This window comes from Cnephaeus nilssonii, assembly GCF_951640355.1.
Source record: "Cnephaeus nilssonii genome assembly, chromosome: 5".
Taxonomy (NCBI): domain Eukaryota; kingdom Metazoa; phylum Chordata; class Mammalia; order Chiroptera; family Vespertilionidae; genus Cnephaeus; species Cnephaeus nilssonii.
Window position 1 is genome coordinate 93029510 of NC_137076.1, and position 20063 is coordinate 93049572.

The 20063-nt window shown below is 40.5% G+C and overlaps 1 protein-coding gene across 3 annotated transcripts in view; it reads right to left on the reverse strand.

Moving 5' to 3' along the window:
- Positions 1-20063, reverse strand: part of LOC307099614 (uncharacterized protein) — a 34362-nt gene that overhangs the window by 2605 nt on the left and 11694 nt on the right. Inside the window, exons 7-11 of one of the 3 annotated variants that reach the window (XM_079771389.1) lie at positions 15002-15094; positions 10215-10316; positions 5536-5591; positions 2340-2414; positions 1134-1170 (exon numbers count right to left, since the gene is read on the reverse strand). In XM_079771389.1, coding sequence (XP_079627515.1) covers positions 1134-1170; positions 2340-2414; positions 5536-5591; positions 10215-10316; positions 15002-15094 — 363 coding nt within the window. Of the gene's footprint in view, positions 1-1133; positions 1171-2299; positions 2415-5535; positions 5592-10214; positions 10317-15001; positions 15095-20063 lie in introns of all 3 variants that reach the window. The other 2 variants (XM_079771388.1, XM_079771390.1) reach the window with 2 other exon arrangements.

The following is a 20063-nucleotide window of genomic DNA, read 5'->3' on the forward strand; positions in this document are numbered from 1 at the left end:
AAGCAGGTAGTCAAATCTTCTATAGTATGGGTTCTGGACCCCGAAAGACCTAATATTGAGTCTTTTATCTGATGTATGGTATGAACTTGGATGTCACTTAATGTTTCTGAACCCGACTTCCAATGTATAAAGTGAGAATAATAGTGCCTATCTCACAGATTTAGTGCTATGTAGGCATTATTGCAATAATAGAAACCAACATTTATGGGGCACTTGCAATATGTTGGTTATTGTTCAAGGCAATGTCTATGGATTGGCTCATGGAACTAAGACAGAGGAAAGATTAACATCCAACAAAACAGAACTGGGAATAATGAATGGCAGCCTCAGAGGGATGGCTAGAGAATCAAAGAAAGACTTTGCTTAAAGCCCAAACTGGACTAAAAGAAACAGGCTGATTGGAGTTGGTGGTAAGCAGGGGTTTCATACCATTACAGGTGTTTGTTTAGATAGATACAGGAAGTGGATGAAAGTAAAGGAGATTTAAGCTTTAACTGGGCAATAGGTTAGATTTACAAAAATTGTACATCAAATGCTTATGAGGCCAGATATCTAATGTAAAGCAGCAGAGCATGCTGGGTGTGGAATGACAGGGGATGGGGGACTGCGCTTTTGCTCTGCTTCAGCCTGGAGTTGTCTTCCTCCAGATCTTTGCCAGCGGCCTCCTACTCCATCAGGCCCACTCACACAGCCCACTACCCTGGTCTACACTCCCCATGCTATTTGCCTGGAAGCCCTAAAAGGACCATGGTGACTTGCTTATATGGCCTGTCTGTTGTGTTCATCTCTTTCAGTAAACAAAGCACTGAATGAAATGGAGAACAAACCAAACAATTCATTCAAATGTAATTTCATCAAACACTATTGAGATTTAGTTCCCTTAGTCTGAGAGTTTGGGATGGAAGTGCTATTTCTGTAGAAGTTCATGGCACAATTCCACGGAAATATAGAAAGCTGACAATATCACTGGAAGGTGTGGATAGTGATGGAGGAACCCACTGAACTAGATTTTTCAGGATCCAGAGTGTAAACTGGAGAGTTCGGGAGAGAGGAGAGGAACAGAGAGAATTATTTATTTATTTTTATTAGAGTAGAAACATCAAAAGGCATTGACACAAACCCTTCAAGCTTACCTTCTTTGCAACATCTTTCTTTTCCGACATAAATATTCTAAATTGGGGAAGAGTTGAAGAGAAAATAAAACATATCAGCCAAAGAGTTTATGAGATCTTTTCCTGACCATGTATATTACTTCTGCTATTACTTTAATATAAATAACATCTGTACAAAGCCAGAGGCAGAAAAAATTAAATTTAGAAGAATGTGTTTGTTTGTTTATTAATATGTTTTTATTGATTTTTCCAGAGAGAAAGGGGAGGGAGAGAGAGAAACATTGGCTGCCTCCTTCATGCGCCCTAGTGGGGCGGCCTCCTGCAAGCTCTCAACTGGGGATAGAGCCCACAACCCTGGCATGTGCCCTGATCAGGAATTAAAACAGCAACCTCTTGGTGCAGGGGATGACACTCAACCACTGAGCCACCCTGGCCGGCTAGAAGAATGTTTTTTAAAAAAGGAAAACAAACAAAACTCAGACTAGGCTCTTCCCTGTGACTGCTGACTCTGTAGGACCCAAAGAAGCCCCAGTGTGCAAACTATCTCATGTTTATTAATGGTTTAGTGTATTCACACATATGCCCAAACTTACTTTCATGCAATTATTAATAATTATTTTTTATTTTCAAGAATAGATGATTGTGGTTCTTCCATGGAGGCCAGCTGAACATGCGTGCACGTGTGCGCAAACACACACACACACACACACACACACACACACACACACACACACACTCATACAGAGCTGGTGGATGGCTAGTTTTTGAAACCCGTTGGACTAGCCTTGCCTAAAATCTGTTTCCCCTCCAATGTCTCATTTGCCTCTTCAGTTAAGTGAGTGTTATAAGACTCTCAACAATATTATCCTTCACTGGAGCAAAAATGAGGTCTTGAGGGGAAGGGAGGAGGAAGAGTGAATAAATCTGCTTAGTACAGTGGTTTGTTGCCTTCCAAATCCCAACTCCACCCACAAACTCTTATTTCGTAGTGTTTTATTTCTCCTATGGAGAACTTAAATTTCCTTTTTCTCTTTACAGGCCAATATCTTTAAGAAAAAACAAAAAAAGAACAAGGTTATGAAACAGGAAAGTTATGAGAAATCAAAAGTACGTGGTGTGTGAAGCTCCCTAGACCCAGGCAGTTTAGCTCTACAGTCCTCACTTTGCACAGTCCTGAAATGACTTACTTGTGGGAACTATGGCAGCCAAAATAGTGAGCAATAATACCATGGCAATAATGGAGAGTCCAATGGAGAGTGACTTATTGGTGCTCGAGCCTGGATTTTGTTTCAAGTCCGTGTGCTAAGGGAACATCAGCAGATTGAAAAAGCATCTTGTTAGAATTATGCACAGCAATCATTTCCTCAAATAATGTACTCATGCACATTTATCTTAATTGGCCCTTGTCTACTTCTAGATCATGATGGGCAAGACCAAATGATCTCCTGAGGTTGTAACATGGTGAAATTGTAAGAGAATTTGAAATTCAATGTGTATATAAGGTATTGAAAATATTTTACATCATGCTTGAAGTGGGATTTACATGGGTGCATGTATTTGTCAAAGCTCCAACTGTATACTTCGAAGTGTGCTCTTTATTACATGTAAATTACCCATATTTTCAAAAGAAATCAATAAGCTATTTTCATAAATATATCCTCTTCTGATATTAAAAAAGAAAAAAAATGTTCATGTGTAAATTGACTTGGTGATGTTATCTGGATGTACTTAATTTATAAATTTGGCCATTGATGCAGTTCTTTTTTTTTTTTTAACTATAATTCAAGATTCTATTTATGTCTATATAAATGGACCTGAGCCCTAGCCGGTTTGGCTCAGTGGATAGAGCATTGGCCTGCGGGCTGAAGGGTCTCAGGTTTGATTCCAGCCAAGGGCACATGCCTGAATTTCAGGCTCGATCCCCAGTAGGGTGCGTGCAGGAGGCAGCCGATAGATGATTCTCTCTCATCATTGATGTTTCTATCTCTCTCTCCCTCTCCCTTCCTCTCTGAAATCAATAAAGAAATATAAAAACAAACAAACAAATAAATAAGGACCTGAAATCAGCTACCCAAGCTTGGCCCTGGTTAACAGTTAACTTAAAATGCTATGCAATTGGTTAAAAATGCAGAATTTTGTTTAAAATCTCCTGGGGGTGATTTATAAGGGATCATCCTCCTAGAAAAAGCCCAAAACATGCCAAGCATCATGCCAGGCCCCTTTACATAGTATAGCTCTAATCCTAAAAAGATCCCACATTTTATATTTTAACAGAAAGGAAGATCAGAGAGAAAGATCAAGCTTCTTGCTGCATAAAAGTGTAATCTCCAGAGTCAAAATCCTGGCTCTTTTAGTTGCAGTGAGATCCTCAACAAGTTATTATGCTTCTCTGAACCTCTGTTTCTGTGTCTGTCAACTACAGATTAAGTAGGGTCCTTGGGAAAGGAACTTTCAGACATTTCCAGAAAAACATGATGAGGAATAGCAGGGTAATTTAGCGTTTAAGCCATCCATCTTTAAAGGGGAATGGCCACTATCTGGGAGGGAGAAGCTGCATTGGAATTACCTTACCTATGGGGGGACAGGGGGGTAAAGTGGTTAGATGGAACATGTGATTGCTAAAGAAGGCTTTACTTTTTTATAAATATTATATTGCATAAAAACTACATGTTTATTTTAGAATGTACAGCTAAGCATAAGAAAAGAAAAACTAAAATCAACTATAATCATAACATCCCCAAAACAACCATTGTTACCATTTTTTTATTACAAACTCTTTCAGTATTTTCTGTCTAGTGTGTTTTTTTCTTAACATAAATAATGACTATATTCAATATATACTGTAGTATATATACTATTTAAAGTTAGTTTCACATAATAAAAATAACAGTCTTCTCATTTCAGTAAATGCACTGCAATAATGACATTCTTAATGGCAATATGTGGGTGTGTTTAACTTATTTATTTATTAATCCCTTACTATTGATCACTGAGGTTGTTCATAACATTTTCATGATTATAAATGAACATCTTTTCTCATGCATCTTCATGTATTTGTTCAATTCTTCCCTTAACATAGAGTCCAGGGAGTTGACCTACTGGGTCAAAATACCTGCTGCATGTTTTTAAGATTCCAGGGAGACATGCTGACATCCTCAGAATCAAGACACAAAAAGCCCATGATTCCGCTGTAACCTGTGATGAACTTGCATCCAAATTGCTTCTACTCTTTGCTAAACCTAACCATCCTATAGCTGAGGTCAAGAACAACCTCACCATCCGGAATGTGCTTTTTTATTTTTTTATTTTTATTACTATTATTTTTAATCCTCACCCGAGGATATTTTTCCATTGATTTTTAGAGAGAGTGGAAGAGAGGGAAAGACAGAGAGAAATAAATATCGATGTGAGAGAAGCACATCGATCAGTTGCCTCCTGCACGAGCCCGAGCAGAGCCCGGGCTGAGGAGAAGTCTGCAATCGAGTACGTGCCCTTGACCAGAATCGAACCAGGGACCCTTTGGTCTGCAGGCCAATGAGACTTTATCCACTGAGCCAAACCACCTAGGGCAGAATGTGCTTTTTTTAAAAAAAAAATCGCATAAATCTGGCCATATAGCAATATAATAACCATTTCCATGGTAGCAGTTCTGATATTTAGGAGGTATATAAAAATTCAGCCCGCATCCATCGGATCAATCATGCCATACAAATTGGTAAAATATTTCATATCACTCCTATACAGTGTTCGCTTTGTAACTAAGGTTAACAGTAACAGTCATCTGACCCCATACAAGATCAGCCCACTTTGACTCAGCTTGAATTTCTCTTGCTATTGCAGGTTGTCATTTCTCACCACTTGTGAGCAGTTACCACCTTAACAAGTCATCCTATGGGGAGGTTAAAGTATAGAAAAACTCTACAGTGGCCTCAAATTTTCTATATAGAAGCATTTGGGTTGGAGAATGATATTAGGGGGCCTATGTTTAAGCAGCACACTCTCATTTACATAATATTTTTGTTTGGAACAGCTTCCATGCCACCACAGTGACTCAAAGCATGTTATTCCCCTAATGTTAACTGAAGTCTTCCTGGGAATGTTATGTTAACTCACTCTCCTTAAACTAGTTCATTCTTTTTTGTTCAAATTTTTGGCCAGGAGTAGGTCTGTAGTGTGTGAGTGTTGTGTGAGTAAAACATCACTTACCAGGCATCTCTAATAAGCTGATCTACTGTATCCATATGAACTTTACCAATTAACCAAAGGATCCCTATTTAAGAAACGAATTACTTTCTTCCTTGTCTCTTAACTAGAAAGAACCAATATGTAGTCCAGCCTTACACAAGTAATCTCTAAATGTAACTTGCTTCCAGGGATACATACAAGTGAATATGGCTAATAAAATAGGAAGGAATTTGCTTACAGTTTTATTCCATTGCCAACTGCCATCTGAAAGTTGTGACACGGTGCTATTCCCATCTGCTCAACAACAACAAAAAAACATTAATTAGAATTATAAAAATATTGAAAATTTGCTACAAACCCTTAGGTATTGAAAAAATGCAGCAGCAGGCATTGAAAGAATTATACCAACGTACTAATGTTTAAATCTTTAAGATGTGTTTCTTAATCATTTTGTCATGGACCCTGTGAAAATGGACCCCTTTTTTCTTCTTTATGGAAAATAAATGCATTATATATAAAGTTTTATCTATAAGATCAGGGGTACAGAAGCTATTTTTGGAGCCAGGTTAAAAATGCCACTTATAGATAGATTATCAGTATTTTCATGCCAGTGAAGAACTGTCAATGAATGTCCAGAGGCCATATGCACATCTAAAGACCAAACTACTCTATTCAGAATGGACATTTCATTGATTTTACATTAAAAATATAAGCAAAATGTACTAAGATATTTAAGACAGGTGGCATGTAACTCCTACCATATATGCCAAGGTGCCTAGGCTTTGATCCAAAAGTACTTTAGAAAATACATGGGGCAGCAACCACAGGACCAATATATCGTATACCTAAAATCCTAATATTAAAGGGTACTATTCTTTAAGGACTTTTCGTAAAAACATTATATTTATGTATGCATGCAAAATCTTTAAATGATAAAAATATCTTAATTTTAACTTAATCCTATATTTTAAATAACTAGTACTTTTAGACAGTCTAAACTGAAAATGATATAAAATCTCACTCTCTTCTTTCCTCCAATCTCTATCAATCCCCATACAAACTGACTTAGAAGTAACCATTTTTATTAGTTTCTTGTTTAGTTTACTTTTTAAAATAATTTTCCTATTTTTCAACATGGTTGACATACAATGCTATATTAGTTTCATGTGTAAAACATAATGACCAGACATCTAAATAACTTATGAAGTGATCACTCAAAAAATATAGTACCCATCTGATACCATACATAGTTATTACACTATTATTGACTATATTTCTTATGCTATACTTTATATCCCCATGATGTTTTGTAACTACCAATTTGTACTTCTTTTTTTAATCCTCACCCAAGGACATTCTTTTACTGGTTTGAGAGAGAGAGAAAGGGAGAGAAACAGATAGAGAGAAACATTGATATGAGAATGAAACATTGATTGGTTGCCTCCTGCACATGCCCTGACTGGGGATCAAACCCACACCTGAGTATGTGCCCTGACTGGAAATCATACCCACCACCTTTCAGTGCATGAGACAATGCTCCAACCAACTGAGCCACACAGGCCAGGCTTCAATTTGTAGTTCTTAATCCTGTCCACCCCTTTTATACCCATTCCCCCAAACCCCATCCCATCTGTCAACCACCAAAATGTTTTTTGCATCTATGAGTTTATTTCTGTTTTGTTTATTTATGTATTTCCTTGTTTAGATTCCACATATAACTGAAATCATATGGTATTTGTCTTTCTCTTATTTATTTCACTTAGCATAATACCCTCTAGGTCCATCCATGTTGTTGCAGATGGCAAGATTTTTGTTGTTGTTGTTAATCCTCACTTGAGTATATTTTTTCCATTGATTTCTAGAGAGAGTGGAAAGGAGGGAGGGAAAGAAGGAAGAGAGAGAGAGAGAGAGAGAGAGAGAGAGAGAGAGAGACATCTATGTGAGAGAGACACATCAATTGGTTGCCTCCTGCACATGTTCTTGACCAGGAATCAAACCCAAGACCCTTAGGTGCACTCTAACCACTGATTCACACTTGCCAGGGCACGATTTTATTCTTTATATGGCCAAATAATATTCCATTGTATATATGTACTGTCTCTTCTTTATCTATTCATCTATTGATGGACACTTAGATTGTTTTCATATCTTGACTATCCTCTCTAATAAAATGGTAATATGCAAATTAACCATCACTCCACTACATAAGCCATGCCCACCAGCCAAGCCACACCCACCAGCCAATCAGGGCGAGTATGCAAATTAACCCCATCCAAGGTTTCCCAGGTAACAGAGCAAGCCAAGCTTTCCATAGCCGTTGCAGGCCTAAGCCTCCACTCAAGCTACAAAGTTTCAATTATAGAAGGTAAACAAATTCAAACAAATGGCGGTAGAATGGAGCTTGAGAGAGCAGGCCAGGGTTGCCGGTGGCAACAGGGGAAGCAAAGCTTTCCGCACACCCTGGCCGGGCTCACCCGATTAAGGCTACAAAGTTTTAATTGTAGAAGGTGAATTAACTGCCACAAAAATGGCTGCCGCCCTGAGGGAGCAGCAGGCTTGGCTCCGCTCCAGGCCACAAAGTTTCAATTGTAGAAGGAAAATAAATTCCAGATACCTGGACCTCTGCTTGGGTTGCCAGGGGGCGTGGCTGGCCTGCAAACCACCACAGGCCCCTCACTCAGGCCGCCCCACACCCCAAGGGAACCCCACCCTGATCCGGGACACCCTTCAGGGCAAACCAGCTGGCCCCCACCCCTGTACCAGGCCTCTATCCTATCTAATAAAAGAGTAATACACAGATTGATCATCACTGCAACACACAATATAGCTGCCCCCTTGTGGTCAAAGATCCTGCCCCCATGTGGACACAAGATGGCCACTACAAGATGGCCAGCAGGAGAGGGCAGTTGGGAGGCACCCGGCCAGCAAGGGAGGGCAGTTGTGAGGGACCAGGCCTGCAAAGGAGGGCAGTTGAGAGGGACCACTTGCAAGGGAGGGCAGTTGGAGGTGATCAACCCTGCAGGAGAGGGCAGTTAGGGGTGACCAGGCTGGCAGAGGAGGGAAGTTGGGGGCAAACAGGCTGGCAGGGGAGCAGTTAAGCATCAACCAGGCTGGCAGCAGAGTGGTTAGGGGGTGATCAGGCTGGCAGGCAGAAGCGGTCAGGGGCAATCAGGAAGGCAGGCAGGCAAGCAGTTGGGAGCCAGCAGTCCTGGATTGTGAGAGGGATGTCCGACTGCCCGTTTAGGCCCGATCCTGGTGGGTGTCCTAGATTGGAGAGGGTACAGGCTGGGCTGAGGGACAACCCCCCGCCGTGCATGAATTTCGTGCACCGGGCTTCTAGTCCTATATAATAAAAGGCTAATATGCAAATAGACCAAACAGCGGAACAACAGGAACAACCAAACAACTGACCACTATGACATGCGCTGACCACCAGGGGGCATGCACAGAACATGGCAGGTGTCAGCCACAATGGGATGGTGGAGCAGGTGAGCAGGGGTGCCAGACCAAGGTGGGGTACCAGCCGCTATCATTGGGGTGAGCCTCTGGTGGTTACTAAAAATTCTTTGCTCCTTCACGCCGTGATCCCGCCCGGTGTTTACACCTGCTGCAGGCGCCGGCTCTGCTCGCACCCGCTGCCAGCTCCAGAGCCGCCACTCACACCCACAGTCAGCGCTGGAGCGGCTGCTCACACCCACTGCCAGTGCCTGGCACTGGTCCCGATCACTTGGTGCCATCAGTGGGTGCGAGCAGTGGCTGCCAACCCTGATCGCCCCTGAGGGCTTCTCCACGTCCCCCTGCTCCTAAGGGGCAATCGGGGCAGCAGTCACCACTTGCACCCACTGATGGCGCCGGCCCTGCTCGCACCCGCTGCTGGCGCTGGCCCCAATTGCTCCGTGCTGCCAGCGATTCCACTTTCAAAATTGAATGCCACCATTATCTAATCCCAACTGAATGTGTCCCTCTGTGAGTCACTGCAGGTCCATTTTAAATTAACTATCTTCCAGGAATGATTGGCAAAAGTAAAGCCACAGGGGGTCCCCTACAGATTGGCAACTCCTGAGTACAGTGGGTCATATACAGGAGGAGTCTCGCAAGGTTTGACCTTGTTTGGATACAGCACAAGGACACATAGTCAGCTCTTCCACTGAACAAAGGAGTTCAGCATGTGGCATTCCCCACTATTCCCACGATGGGGCACAGAGTTAGCTGGGAAAGATGATAGGCTTCAGTATCACCTTTCTCCACCATGGGAAAGACAGGTCAATCCTCCCTTTCAAGAGTAGAGACTACATGGGATCTGCCAGAATGGAGAGAATGGGGGAGATTCTCTCTGGTGCCAGCATTGTTGTCCCCAACCCATCACTAAGTGTCTGTTTGTACCTGCAAGCCTGACAAGGCAGCAGAACAGCCTGCTGGGTGAATTTAGTCTCTGGATCTTTGGCAAAATGTAAACACAGGTAGACCATTTTGGTCAGGAGGTAATTGTTTTACAGCTCTGGCCCAAGGGAGCAAGCCCAGTAATAAATAAGGAATCAAAACTGATTCATTTGATTTAGAAAAATCAAATGTGGGGGTTTCCAAATCATACAAGCTGCCTATGTTAGTCAGATATATGTACTCTGGACATCTAAGTAATAGTCATAGTTGCTATTGTATCTATCACTTATCCCCCTATACCTATGTCCCAAGCTCTTCATCTCATTTAATCCTCACAAGGATTCTGCATGATCAGTGATGTTCCATCCATTTTAGAAATGATGAAAACAGATTCAGAGAGGGTAAGACATTTGTTTCAGTCACATAGCAGATTAGAGGGGCTAGTATCAGCACTCATGTCACAATATGTGCTCTTAACTACATGTCAATGACTTTCAAATTGTGAATGCAGGTCTTCAGGAAAGAAAATGCAGTTACCTGTTGAGCAAGAAGAGCTCAACAATGAGCTGGTCGTACTTGTTTCCTGTGGTGTGGGAGGCTGGGTTTCTGTTGTCTGCACTGGAGAAGATGAAGTGGTTTCTGAAATAAAAAGGATGTAAGAGCTCTGTTTTATTTGTAGAGAAAAATCTCCAACCCCAACAAAAATAGGCAACAAACCTAAAATTGGGAATTATCTTCAACTCTTTCTTAGAAATTTATTCAAAGATAACATTGCACTGCCAACTAAGGTTTTATTATCAGGAATAAATCTGATATAGATAATGGTTTGTATAGTTATCTATAGACAGAATTATTTCATACTTTTCATACTCTTAGGATCTCCCTAAATGCATAATGCCTATGACAGTGCATCTTATGTAACACCTGGTTAAGCTTTTATCCATACAAATAACATTTCATGTTCATAAAACAGGGCCTAGGAATTTAAACTAATCTGTCATCCCATCTTCACAATAACCCCAATCTGGATTTTCTGACATTATTCAAGTTCATGATTATTCACCCACACATCTTTCCAGAGAGATGCACATATGTACCGCATGGGATACATCCTCAAAATATATAACTCCTTGAAGTTTCTTCAAGGTGACTACATTGCCCAATCTCTCAACTTGGTAATGATTCACAACCCTCAAAGTCAGACTCCTGGTAGACCGTGACCCCAGCTCCTTCTGCAGTTGCATTCTGCTCACTCATTCTGTATGACTGATTTCCTGTGTTATCTGACTCATCTTCCATTTCTCACCAAAAAGCTTCACTAAGAATTCTCAAGTACACTGCTATGCATCATTTGCCTCTTTATAAAATCTTTATATTCCCTCCCTGAGAGCACCACAGAACTTAAGAGCAAATCAGTGGTGCTGGCTGGGCAAGAATTCACAAACCTGGGCTTTCCTTATTGCCTTTCACCAGTCTTCCTGTTTCCTCTTTCCCACCAAAATCTTCACATTTCAACATCACCCTTCCTTATCTTCTGAACTCATTTCAAGTTTTCCTCCAATACTGAACCCTATAACAGGATGTGGGAATGTGGCCTTCATTAGGAACAAAGAACAGGGCAATATAAGAAACTCAGATTATCTGAGTCTATTCAACTTAGTTCTGTGCAAAAGGCCTCTTGACCTTAACTTCTTCCCCGAGTTTGACTTTTTGTGGGCATCTTTCTTTGCTCCCCTTCTCCTATAATCTTACATCCAACCATTTCATGCATATTTTAGGAAATGAACATGTGCTGGAAGCACTAAGGACAGACAGGAAGTGGATATAAAAGTAAATGTCTCTGAATTGAATTAGCTCCAGTGCTCACCTTCTTCCTGTACTGTAAATCTCAACTCTAGACTCAAACTCCTTAGGAAACTATCAGGATAAAGATAAGGTTCAATTTAATTAATAATACAATTAATGTTCCTCAGGAAGTCACACAGATTTTTTCTTCTGAATCTCTGCTTTAAATGAAGTAAAAAACTTACGTATGTTCACTAAACCAAGTTCACTAATCCTCACACTTTTACAGGCATACACTATGTCAAACTAAGTATAAAGAAGCTAAATAATATTAAGAAAGTCAACAGATTCTCTAGTATGCTCAGCTGCCTGGTACAAAGCTATTTTTCTTATATACTTTTATGGCTCTAAAATCTGAGTTCTAACCTAAAGCCTTCTCCTCCAAACTCAACTCATCGCCCAAATGCTTCAGATCCCTACTGGTTACCAGATAAATACACACAAGGCTCAACGGGAGTTAAGGAAAATCAATGTTCCATCAGATTTCTCTGGCTAAGAGGTTGAGACATTTCTGTTACTCTTCAAAATCCAGATCACCTCAAGGAGTCAAAGAGTTTGAAAGGCTTTGAGAATCTTCACTAAGTGTTATCTTTTTAATCTTAAAAATAGAAGGTTTGAACCTGAACTTGTCCTCAGAAGGCCAAGCTATATCCCCACCCATACATCAAATTATTCTCAATTCGTATTGCATCTAAACTCTTAACTATCAGAAACTTGAAGCATGTAGCCTGAATTGAAAAGAGGAGCCATACATTCTAAATCCCTAAAATCCTTAAATCAGATATTTACTTTGTCATCAGTATAAACAGCATTTTTTAAAATTTTATGCTACATACTAAAGTAAAGAATGTTATAAGCAAAACTGTCACTAACTGACATAAAAAGACAGGGTAATTATATAAAGGCTTTTTCAATGAGGGTGTCAGATAAGGACAAATTCATCGGAATATGACTTCAGTCCTCATGGTAGAAGCACCATCCTGTAGTTATAAGAACAGCCACAAATTCAAATTAATGGAGCCTGAATCCTGACTCAACCACTTTCTACTCATATGTCTTTCAACAATGAACTTGAACACTGTGCCCACAACTATAAGGTAGAACTGAATCACACCTACAATGCAAAGGGCTGTCATAAGAATTAAGTAATATAATGCTTGTAAAGAACTTAGCAGATGGGAGATAGGTTAGGGGATGGGTGAAAAAGGTCAAGGGATTTAGAAGTACAAATTAGTAGTTACAAGGATAGTAAGGGGGATGTAAACTACAGCACAGGCAATATAGTCAGTAATATTGTAATAACTATATATGGTGTCACATGGATACTAGATTTACCAGGGTGATCAATGCGAAACTTACATAGATGTCTAATCATGGGGTTATACACCTAAAACTAATATAATACTGTATGTCAACTGTAATTTAAAATAATAAGTAAATTAAAATTTGTAAAATGGAGTAAAGAGAACTTTGCATGAATTCTGTCACACAGGGTCATCTTGATGAAGCCTTACCTGCCACATGAGGCTCCAACCTCAGAGTGGATAAAGGATCTCCACTTCCAGCTCCCAGATCTCATTAAGCAGACACTTATTTATATTTTTCTGATAAACCTGTGCTCAACTGAACCAAATATACACCATTCTCATTAGATGTCAAAGATAAATGAAATGGTCTGAGGCCCTAGCTGGTTTGGCTGAGTGGAAAGAACGTCAGCCTGCGGACTAAAAGGTCCAGGGTTCAATTCCAGTCAAGGGCTTATACCTTGGTTGCAGGCTCCTCCCCAGCCCAGGCTCTGGTCAGGACGGGTACAGGAGGCAACCAATCTATGTGTTTCTCTTACATTGATGTTTCTCTCTCTTTCCCTCTCTTCCACTCTCTAAAAATCAATGGAAAAATATCCTTGAGTGAAGATAAAATAAAATAAAAAAGATAAATGGTCTGGGGATTTGGAGGCTAATAACTAATCCCCTGGAGAATCTGATTTTTAAAAAACTATGGGTCTCTTTAGTTGGAAAATATTTATAGATACAAAGGAAACAAGTAATCTGGAATGAGGATTGTCAGCTACTGTGAAGCTCACGTTTCTAACCCAGGGAAGAACATTAATCCTAGATTATACTTCCACCTTATGATAATAGCCTGGGTGGTCTAACTCCTCTATTGGAAGGCCTCTGGGCTCAAAAACACATCACTTTCTTTCTCAGGATGTTCTGCAGGAGAACTGGTGCTGTAGCAGAGGAGGAGACCCCAGGTGATCTTGGGACCCTGGTGAGCTCAGGTGGAGCTAGAAACCCACATGACAATGAAAATAAATCCAGCAGAAGCAAGAGCTTTGTGCTGGGCCTGAACAGCAACAAAACCAATGAGAGACTGTGTCCTCCTCCAGAATTGGGCACTAATCTCCCCTGAGCTCAGAGTTCCTGTCCTTGCTCAAATACACTCTGACAGGGGAGGGCTTGAAGTCACACTGGGAAAAAGAAATCAGCTGTATGAGAAAGTGTATTTCCCAGGGGTTTTACAGGTGAAAAAGGAAACCTGCGATTTACTGAAGCACTCTGAAGACCATGCATATCAGATGTATCTTCATAAACACACGTGAGGTGGGGAAAATGTCTAGAACATGAAGACAGACTCTCATTAGCCTACCCCTACTTCCTGGCATAACCTAGACTTTCCTCATAAACCTGTGCTCCACTAGGCCAAATCCTCACCATCTGCATCAGTTGTCCAAGATTAGTGATCTGCGGCTTTTGGAAATAAAAAAATTCCTTTGAGAATATGACTTGTTTAAAAAAAAAATAGGTCCTCTCACTCTAAAAGTACTTACAGTTTAAAAATAAAAAGTGCATGTATATGGAACACAGATTCAAAGACACTGTGAGGCCCACCTTTAGAAACCAAGAAGGAATTCATACCCTAGATCAGTGATGGCGAACCTATGACACGTGTGTCAGCACTGACACGCATAGCCATTTCTGATGACACGCGGCCGCATGCCGAGGATGAAATATTTGCTGCTCCTGAGGATGAAACATTTGCGACTAGAGTCTTGGAGTTAGTTTTTTCCTCAAAGTGACACACTACCCGAGTTATGCTCAGTTTTTTGGCGAAGTTTGACACACCAAGCTCAAAAGTTTGCCCATCACTGCCCTAGATTGTAACTCTGCCTTATCATATGCCCTTGGCAGTCTACATCCTCTCATTAGAAGGCCAAGGGCTGGCCCTAGACAGTTTGGCTCAGTAGATAAAGTGTTGGCCTGCAGACTGAAGGGTTCAATTCTGGTCAAGGGCACATGCCCACATTTTGGGCTCTATCCCCAATAGGAGGTGTACAGGAGGCAGCCAGTCAATGATTCTCTCTCATCATTCATGTTTTTCTCTCTCTCTCTCCCTCTCCTTCCTCTCTGAAATCAATACAAATATAAAAAAAATAAAATAAAAAAGAAGGCCAAGGGCTGAAACACATATCAGTTTACCTGTCTTGAATTTCTGCTGACCTCCTGCTGGCTTTGTAGAAGCAGACATGGAGACCATAGGTGATGTTGGGCCCATGGTGACATTAGGTGGAGCTAGAAATCAACATGAAAGCAAGCATTAATCAAGCAGCAGAGAATGAGAGCTTTGTGCTGGGCCTGCACACAAACATCCAATGAGAGACTGTCCCCTGCAGAATTGGGCACTAATGTCCCCTGAGCTCAGAGTCCCTGTCCTTAGTCTACTGGAATCTGACAGGGCTGGGATTGAGGACCAGCCTTCAAAAAAGAAACAGCTGCATTGAAAAGTATAGATTCCAGGCATTTCAGATGTGAAAAAGGTTACTCGGATTATGCACTGAAGCACTTGGAAGACACCAGCCATGTGTATCAGATTTACATATCCTTCTACACACTGGTGAGATGGGGAAAGTGTCCAGGGCCAGGACATGACTTTGTCCTCTCTGTGGTGAATGACTAAGCTCTACACAGTGGTTCCAGGCCCAGAATGTTTACCCAATAAATAGCATTCATTTTAGTCGATCCTGAGGATACCCTCCCAGGAGTCCTGCACCCTGAGGATTAGCACACAACCATAGCACATGCAAGATAACACAGAGGATTTATGCATTAGACATTTGGCTAGAAGTAGGACTTGACCATTTAATGCTTCGTCCCATTTCAGAGATAACAACAGCTAATGACTTTGGCTCTTTGCAGGGTAGAGGTGTATAGGTGTTCAAACCACTTTTGAAAGGTGTTAGAGCTATCCAGAGAGAGAGCTGAAACCAGAATTAAGTCTAAACACAGTGTCTGGCACAGAAGCCAATCAATGAAGGCCTGATGTGTTTTATTTCTCACCAGGCACCTTTTATCCTGCAAGAAGTTTCCTCAAATTGCAATTCTAACTAGGAAGGAAAACTTTGCATAGGAAATCATAGAATTGAAATCTCTTCTTTTGGAAGGTCCAATTTAATTTGGAACTGAGCCAATTTTTACCTTGAAGAAGAAAAAACTGTTTTTCAACAAGTATTTGTGAGTGTCAGCAAACTTTATGTCAGCCGGATAGTACATGTTTAGGTTCTGGTGGCCCTGTGGCCTCAGTGGCAATTGTTCAACTCTGTTAATATGAATGTAATCGTAGACAAGATGGTATAATGAATGGGTATGACTTTTCCAATAAAACTTTATTCATAAAACAGTTAGTGAGATTTTTTTCAATATGTTCTGGCTCTGGGCTATAGTTTGCTGACCCTGATATAAGAAGGTGTGATCATTGGGTTGTAAAAAGATTACATTCCAATCCCCTCCCTCCAGTTTAAAATCTAATCTAGAGAAAAAGGCTAGCATACAAAAAAATCTGATCAAAGGATCATCAGGAAAAATAAAGAGGAGGAAACCTAGTCAAATTGTCTAATCAACTTGTCTTATTCATCGATAAAAATGCTGCACTGAAGGTAAGAGTAGATGCTGGTGAGGAGGAGCCTTAACAGAAGATTGAAGAGTAACCCAACCTGTAAAAACTGCAAGGAAACTTCAGCATAGAATTGGCTATTGGAAGCTGAGAGTCACTTTGGCTCAGTTATGAACCTACTTTGCACTGGATTCAGCAATTGCCTTGTAATTACCTACCTATTAAAGAAATTGGTAGGTACTATTAAAGTCTCCTATTATATCCTTTCCATGTTATTTTTTTAATTCATCTAGAGCAAACTATTTTCACAGCTCCAACAATGTTTTAATCACAGTTTCTTCTTCATTGCTGCGTCTTCACATCTGTCTATAACTCAGTATCTCACCAGCTTCTTTGGCTTCCCTAAATCGCCTCCCAGATCTAGTTTCCTCAGAGTCAGATGTTTTCTCCAACTAAATTGGCCTTATCTTGCTTGCCTTTGTAAGACAAAAAAGCCAAATTGATAACTTGGGAGATTACAAAATAAAAATTCTCTTAAGAAAAAGAAAAAGTAGAGACATAGGTCATTAAGATCACAGGTATTATGTTCCACTGTCAATATCAGACTTTAGTGGATGAAGATTTATTAAGAGTAAAAGCCATAAAATCCCCAAGAACATACTTTTCTCATCAAATGATAAGGCTATTAGTATGTCCCCCTCAAGATGGAAGAAATGTAAACATCCCAGATATTTGGATTTCATGAAACTCCTAAAACCAATTGATGAAGTTATTGGGATGTCAATATGTTCATATTGCAATAAGTTCATTTTAATTTTTAAACAAACAATGTTATGATATGATGAGAGATATACTTCAAAAATCGAAGGTAGGGCAAAGGATAGGTATGGAACCACATATGCTTACACCATGTAAATGCAACAAGACTGAATGGACAATTGTTAAAACTGGTGATATATACATGCTCAACAGTACCCACAAATATAAAATAGGATTGAATCACACCTATAGTACATAGAGTTGTCAAAAATTAAGTGATGTAATACTTGCATAGGACTGACCATGGTTCCTAACATAGAAACAGAATGAATATTAAATTCACTGAAATCTTATCCTCAAGTGTAGGATCCGACTTCAGATGGACTAAAGGATCTCCACTCAGAACTGTTTGTGAGGACAGAATCTTATTAACCTGACCCTTCTTCTTTGGCATAACCCTGTATTTTCCTCATACTTGAATACCACCTTCATTACATGCCAAAGATCGGTGGTCCGTGGTATTTTGGCTAATAATGTATCCCTTTGGGAATCTGATTGGAAAACTAATGGGTTTCCTCATTCTGAAAGCACTTATTTATACAAAAGGTATGTATATGCATGTAATATAGGATGGGGGCTCACAGACAACTGTGAAGCCCTCTTTTGGAAGCCACCCACAACCTCTTATCCTGACTTGTACTTCTGTTTTAACACAATGCCTGGGGCGATCCACATCCTCTCATTAGAAGGCCTCTGGCCCCAGAAACACATCGTTTTTCCTGTCCTAAGTTACCTGTCCTGTGGCTGCTGGAGTTGTAGGAGCAGAGGTAAAGCCCCTAGGCGATGTTTGAACACTGGTGACTTTCGGTGGAGCTGGACATCAACATGAAAGCAAGGATCAATCAAGCAGCAGGAAATAAGAGCTTTGTGCTGGTCCCGTACACACACAACCAATGAGACTGTCTGTCCCCAGGCTAAACCAGGCAGGCACTAACCTCCCCTGAGCTCAGAGTTCTTGTCCTTAGTCCACTAGAATCTGACAGAGAAGGGCTTGAAGAAAAGCTCATAAGAAAAGAAACAGCTGCATTGAAAGAAAACTATTCTGGGAAGTTCAGAGTTGAAAAAGAATGTATGTATCTTCATACACATCTGTGAGGAGGGAAACACGTCTGGAGCCTGGACCTGCCGTAATCTACTCAGTAGTGAATGACTAAGACTTCAGCAGTAGTTCCCAGGCCCAGAATGTTCACCAAACAAATAGCATTCAGAACAGTCAGTCCTAAGGGTATGCTCCCAAGGGACCTGCACCCTAAATGAGGATTAACTCACACTCATTCTTAGCATATATTATATGGCACAGATGATTTATACAATTGGCTAAAATTTGGACTAGACTACGAAAATAACTTTGTCTCTTTCCAGAATCAGAGAGGGTGTCGAATTCAAAACCACCTACAGGAGGTCCCAGACCTTAGAGTTTTTATCACATCCAAGGCATTAGTCTTAAGCAGAAGTCAGCACACTTTTGTAAAGGGCCAGATAGTAAGTGTGTTAGGCTTTGGGGTCCCGATGGTCTCAGGGTCAGCTGCTCAACTCTGTCAGTGTGAAAGCAGCCACAGACCAGACAGTATAAGGATTGGGTTTAGCTGTTCCAATAAAACTTATTTATAAAACAATTGGTGGGCCTGTTTTGAATGTGATCTGGCTCTGAGCTATAATGTTGGCTGATCCTGATCTAAGTTATAGTCAGAGGCTTTTAAGAAGTATACAGTCTAACCCTGGCCAGTGTGGCTCAGTAGTTTGTGTGCCATCTTATGCACCAAAACGTCACCCACCGGTTTGATTCATGATCAGGGCACATGTCCGGGTTTCAAGTGCAATCTCCAGTTGTGGTATAGGAGGCAACCAATTGCTGTTTCTCTCTCACATTCTCTCTCTCTCTCTCTCTCTCTCTCTCTCTCTCTCTCTCTCTCTCTTTCTTTCTTTCTCTAATGCAATAAAAATATTTTTTTTAAAGAAGTATATGGTCTAATCCTTTCCATCCAGTTTAAAAGCTAATATAGAGAAAAAAGCAAGCATGCAAAAAATCTGGTCAAAGGAGCACAAGGAAAAATAAAGAAGAGGAAACCAAGACAGATCTAGTAGTGAACTTATCTTCATCAGTAGAAAATATCTTCCCCAAGAAGAAGCTAGGAAGATACAAGTGTAGATTCTGGATAAGGAAAAGCTCTAACAGAAAGGTGGGGAGTAAGCTGAGCCTATGAAAAATGAAAGAAAACTTAAGCAAAGATTTGATTATTGGAGGCTCAAATATGTCTGTTAAAGAATTGGGAGACACTTGTTCTTTTCCATGTTATATTTAAAAATTCAGACAGATCAAAATAATTTCACAACTCCCCAAATTTCATAATCATAATCTCTTCTCCACATGCTGCCTCCACACATCTGTCTATAGAGCGCTATCTCATCAGCTTCTTTGGCTTCTCTGAATTGCTTCCCAGATATGGTTTCCACAGAGTCAGCTGTTTTCTCCATCTGAATTGACCTTATCTTACTTCCCGTAAGAAAATAAGCCGAGTTCAAAAATGTGAATTTACAAAATAAAGTGTCTCTTAATTGAAGAGAGAGAGAGAGAGAGAGAGAGAGAGAGAGATAGCTTATTGAGGCCACAGACATTGTACTCTACTGTCAATATAAACCTTCAGTGGACCACTGGAATCTAGGAAATCCTCAAATACCTACTCCTATCATTGAATAATAAGGCTAGGATAACCACATCAAGACTGAAGAACTGCAAACTTCCCAGATTTTTGAACTTCATAAAATTCTTTTGTTGTTGTTGTTAATTCTCACCGAGGATATTTTTCCATTGATTTTTAGAGAGAGTGGAAG